This window comes from Macrotis lagotis, chromosome X (genome assembly GCF_037893015.1).
Source record: "Macrotis lagotis isolate mMagLag1 chromosome X, bilby.v1.9.chrom.fasta, whole genome shotgun sequence".
NCBI classification, from domain to species: Eukaryota; Metazoa; Chordata; class Mammalia; order Peramelemorphia; family Peramelidae; genus Macrotis; species Macrotis lagotis.
The window spans coordinates 671,711,459-671,717,282 of record NC_133666.1 but is presented as its reverse complement, the minus strand read 5'-3'; the positions used below and the strand labels follow the sequence as shown (position 1 = coordinate 671,717,282).

Sequence of the window (5,824 nt, the reverse complement as noted above, 5' to 3'; positions counted from 1 at the left end):
GTAAATATAAAATATCAAGGAAGGGCACCTAGGGAAATCAAAAGGTGTCTACTATAGAGATCTGAAGAAGAAAGGGAGAGGGAAAGGAATCCCAGGTTTGGGAACAGCCTGGGCAAAGGCTCTGAGGTTGGAAATAGAGCCTTGTGTATAAGGAACAGGAAAGTCAGTGTGACTACAAAAACAGAGGGCTCTGATAAATGTAGAACAATAGGATTCATCCTGATTCTGTAGAGTTTTAAAAGTCAAAGAAAGGCATTTTTATTTGAGCTAGGAGGGAATAGAGAGCCTGGGAAGAACATAGACTCGAGATTTAGAGAAATCACCTTGGCGACAGCCAACAAAAATACATAATCTGGAGAGTGTCTTGTCAGTCAGTCAGCAAGCATTTATTAAGCACTTACTGCTTACCAGACACTATACTAAATATTGGGGGGTACAAAGAAAGCTAAAAACAGTCTCTATTCTTTTTTAATTTTTATTTAAGGCAATGGGTTAAGTGACTTGTCCAAGGTCACACAGGTAGGCAATTATTAAATGTCTGAGGCTGGATTTGAACTCAGATCCTCCTGACCCCAGGGCCAGTGATCTATCCAGGGCACCATGTAGCTGCCCAAGCAGTCTCCATTCTTATGGAATTAACTCATCATTGTATTGAACCAGGAGACCAGTGTCATTGGATCTAGAGTATGTAGGGGTCAGGTTGAGAATGGCTTTAAAAGTCAAAGAAAGGATTTTTATATTTGATTCTAGTTGTGCTAAGAAGCCACTGCAGTTGTTTGAATAGTGAGAGAGGGGGACTGTCAGACCTCTGTTTTAAGAAGCTCACTTTAATAGCTGAATGGAGGATGAACTTAAGTGAGGAGAGACTTGAGACAGGAAGATCAATTAGGAGGTCATGGAAATAGTAATCCAACAGTTAGGTGGCACCAAAGTGAACAGAACTGAGAATCAGGAAAACTCATCTTCATGAGTTCAAATCCAGCCACAGAGATTTATTAACTGTGTGACCCTGGGCAAGTCACTTAACCCTGTTTGCCTCAATTTCCTCATCTATAAAATGAATTGGAGAAGGAAACAGCAACCACTCCAGTGTCTCTGACAAGAAAACCCCAAATGGGATCACAAAGAGTCAGACAAGACTAAACAGCAAAAAGGTGATTAAAAAAACAGTAAAAGGTGATAAAGTACTAAGCTAGGGTGGTGGCTGTGTGATTTCAGAGCAGGAAATGGATATGAAAGATGTTTTGGAATCAATAAGACTTGGCAACTGATTGATCTCTAAAGCCGCTTCCAGTTCTAAATATATGATCTTATGAATCCTGGCTCTGTTATTTATTCTGTGTGACCTAGAGTAAGTCACTCCTTTTCTATGTACCTCAGTTTCTTCATCTGAAAAAAAAGGAGATAAGACAAGGAGAACTCTGAGGTCCTTTTTCCATTCTGATCCTTTGATCTACATTTTCCTTTTTGAGAGTTCTATCTCTCACTCTTTTTTTTTTTTGCAAGGCAAATGGGGTTAAGTGGCTTGCCCAAAGCCACACAGCTAGGTAATTATTAAGTGTCTGAGACCGGATTTGAACCCAGGTACTCCTGACTCCAAGGCCGGTGCTTTATCCACTACGCCACCTAGCTGCCCCCTCCTATCTCTCACTCTTGATGCCAAATCATGGTGACTATTGGAAATGACTTCATTCTACCCTCTTCTACGCTTTCATCCAAGCTCACCCCATACCCCTCAAATTGTACAGTAGAAATTTGTAGAATGAGGTTGGGGAAGAAGAGATAAACCACCCAACTTTTTCATGTTTCAGATTTAATATGCTCAGGAGGAATTCAACAAATACTCAGATTCAATCTGACCTTGACATTTATTGCAAAGTATAAATATGTAGTTATAATGTCATGTTTCTTACAAGACAAGGAAAACACTTCTATTCAGCCAAGGATGAGGACGTGTGCAGCTTTTTAAAGGAACAGTATCAAGTACAGATTTTTAAGATTGGTAGCTAATACGTTCATCCTTTGTTCATCCAAACCTCTTCCAAGTGTCAGGCAACCAGATCCCTCCTTTCTCTGGAAATTGCCATTATCTCTAATTCTCCATCCTACAATGGATCGTCATTGTTGTTAACTCCTCTATCCATGACTGCTGTCACAAGAGATGTCGGGAAAGATTTTGATTCTTCAGGCATATGGGGAGAATATCCAAGATGACCTGTCCCCCGGACAGAGAGAATATTCAAGACGGCTGTTCTTTGGAAAGAAAGACTATCCAAGATGATCTCTCCTTGGCTAGAGAGAATATCTAAGATGACCTGTCCCCCAGATAGAGGAGCATCCAGGTTGACCTTTCCTTGACTAGAGAGAACATCCAAGATGGCCTTTTCTTGGCTAGAGAGAATATTCAAGATGGCCTTGCCCTACGATAGAAAAAACACCCAATATGACCTTTCCTTAAATTCCCTACTCCAAGATATTATGGAGTTTGTGATTCTAAGGACAGGGTTGGTAAGTTCAAAAATCATGCTAGCCCTCTGGGGGAAAACTGAGATTTTGAAAAGCAAAATATTTGGGTAAGGTCATCCATTGAGGAGATGGTAGCATCTGCAGTGGAACAAATGTTGAATTTTGAGTCAAGTTGAGACCACGACCAGGTGGTAGAGTGGATAGAGAGTCAGTCCTGAAGTCAGGAAGATCAAAGTTCAAAGCCAGCTTCAGGCATTTACTACCTGTATGACCCTCAATCATCCCTTCATCTCTATCTGCCTCAGTTTCCTCATTTATAAAACATGGATAATAATAGTATCTACCTCCTTATAAAGGATCTAATGATATAATATTCATAAATTACCACTACTACCACTGCTACCCCACCACCACCACCATTACTACTACCACAACTAACACCATTACCACCATGATTACTACCATGACCACCACCATCCCTACCACCACTATGACCATTATTACTTTTCCTACTACCACTCCTCCTCCTCTTTCTTCCTTCTCCTCCTCCTACTATTATTATTACTACTACTACTACTACTACTACTACTACTACTACTACTACTACCACTACCACTACTATTATTACCAGAGAGAGAAACAGAAGAGGTAAAGGATACTTCTCGCATGAGTCCTCCAGGGTAGCATGGACAACCAGGGTGAAGAGGTTTCCCTGGAATGGAAGAGAAAGGTCAAAGAGTCAGGACCACAGCCTGGGGAGGAATGAGAAACTACTTTAGTGAGAATAATTATTACAGAGAATAGTTACAGGGCCAATTTGGATAAAACATTTATTGAAAGGGAATAAAGTCAAATTACTGGTTAAGCAGAAACAGAAAGGTGGTGGAAAAGATAGACTGTGGGACTTGGAGTCAGTTCAAATCCTGCCTCAAACACTCACTAGCTGTGTGACCCTGTGCAAGGCATTTCACCCATGTTTACCTCAGTTTCCCCATCTGAAAAATTGGATAATGGTAACTTCTACCACATCCAGTTGTTTGAGGTCATATGAGACAATATATTTAAAGAGCTTTGAAAATCTTAAAGTACTGTAGAAATGCTAGCTGTTGTGTTTGTCCTTCATTTTCAAAGAGGACCAGTGACATCATGGGGTGATATCTTGACTTGCATGTGAATTAAATTTAAGTGAGGCAGAATTGAATAAAGTCATCAGCCTCATTCTCTCCTGTAGTGTCATTAATGTCCAGTGGCAAGATGAAGGTCAACTTGACAGATGATGGACCAGGATTGGAGTCTTCAATGTCTGACCAAGCTCTAAGCCCTCCACAATGCTTATTTCAGCCACCTCCATGGATGATGGAGCAAACTGTTCTCATCCACCTATTCCTGTGGAAAAGTCTTCTCATGCTTGAAGTAGATGTCCCTCTAATTCACCAATAGATTTGAGGTCAGTTGATTAGCCTCAACCTTGTTTAGCCCATCTGCCAAGAAGATTCAACTGGGATGTGTTTTCTGGGTTATGTTATAGCTTCTTAGAAACACACATGAGAGTTGGGTGAATCAGATGGGCACCAAAGGTAGATGAGCAGCCCTGAAAAGAGCTCAAGAACTCCTCCCACCAGAAGGGCTTGTCCTCCCTGAACATCCCATGCATCCAAGTCAAAAAACACTTATGAAGTATCTATTATATACTAGAAAAGTGCAGATTCACAAAAATATCAAAATATTATTTTTGTCTATGTTTATCATCTCCTTACTAAGAATCAAAAAAAGAACAATATCTTTTTATAATGGCCCACCAATCTTTATTTTGCTTTCCCAAAGACCCCCTTGTAATGGGAACCACCCCATCCCCTGAGATGTTTACCCTGTTTTTCACAGTGGACAGTCTGTGGTTCTATTTCCTCCATCTCTTGAAGGTGTGTGAGTATAACAGATCTATCAAACCTGAGGGTGCTATTCTCAATTTCTGTGTACAATATATGGGTGTCTAGACCCTCTTTGGTCTTTTGAATCTGTGGTTTCCAGAGAAGGCCAGATTCTGCCCATCTCCAACTCATGGAGTTGAGGTTGGGGGCACTGGGAGGCTTGAGTTCTGAGGGACAGGGCTAGTTGAGGTTCAGAGCTCCATTGCCTCCCCACTATGGGTGCTGTGGTTTTGGTATACCTGGGAATTCCCCAGTCTCAGCAGCTGAAGGGTTTCTGGGATTTGATTGCCTGGATATTGCCAGAGGAGAAGCTCCGAGTGGGGACTCAAGGCCAGCAGAAGGCTGGGGCAGAGGATCCCAAGATCCCCAGTTGAGTGAAGAGAGTCTTCCAAAGGTCTGGTCACAGGTGGGGCTGGAGTGCCCATGGAGAAAGTTATTGGTGGGTCACAGTAGGGGTGATGGCTGTGTAGGCTGAGGTGAGAAAAATGGGAGACCATGTTCTCCTCAGACAGGAAATGCTTCTGATGAGAATCCTGATCCTCTTCCAGCAATTGACTGGTGCTCTGGAACTGAATTCCTTGGGGAAGGGAGCAGACATCCAGGGTCCGGCCCGGGCCCTGGGCTTCCCCAGGCTGTGTCAGGGCCCCAGGTGGGCGGCCCAGCTCCGCGGGCGGCTGCAGGATCATGGAGCTCTGGGCACCGCGACCGGCCGGGGCTCGCGGGGCCTCGTGGAAGCCGGGGCTTCCATGCCCAGCGCCCTTGGGGGAGGGGTGGAAAAGAACAATATCTTAATAGCAACATACTATTATCCTCATTTTTCATAGGAGGAAACTGAGGCAAACAAGGGAGGCAACATAAGGAAACTGAGACTCAGAGTCACGGTCAGATAGCTAGTTAGTTGTCCTTTATACTTGAAGAAGACCAAAATAATATCCCTATATTGGGGTCCTCCTGTGGCTGATCAGACCAATACAAGCTCAGAAAGCCCTACCCTAGGTCAAGCACAAATAGTCCACATGAACATTTGGGGTGGATTCTCTAAACTTATGTATCTCATGTTTCCTTTCAGCTGCTTCAATTCTGTATTGCTTACATCCAGGGCTATCTCCAGCCATCCCAATACATATCTGGTCACTGGATTCAGAGAGTTCAGGAGAAAGTAGGGCTGTTGACTTAGCTCAGCACTTCCTCACTCAAATCCAATTCACTTGCTTATTATGGCATCAACTCCCTGATGTCATGGTCTTCCAGAATGAAGGGCAAACATCAAACTCATAGAGCACAGTACCTACTCTGATGAGGTGGTCCTGTGCCAGTGTCTCCCATGCTGCACAATCATTTCCAAAGTTCATTAGAGAGATCTTGAGGGTGTCCTTGTATCATTTCTTCTGACTCCTGTGTGGGTGTTTGCTCTGTGTGAATTCTCCATA

The 5,824-nt window shown here is 43.0% G+C and overlaps 1 protein-coding gene across 1 annotated transcript; it reads right to left on the bottom strand.

Annotated features, from left to right (window-relative positions):
• Positions 1–4,397: 4,397 nt before the first annotated feature.
• Positions 4,398–5,142, bottom strand: LOC141497888 (host cell factor C1 regulator 1-like). The gene is given in 2 exon segments (XM_074200733.1): positions 4,398–5,109; positions 5,112–5,142. Coding segments are annotated over 2 exon segments (555 nt in total). The 3' UTR covers positions 4,398–4,585.
• Positions 5,143–5,824: the final 682 nt, after the last annotated feature.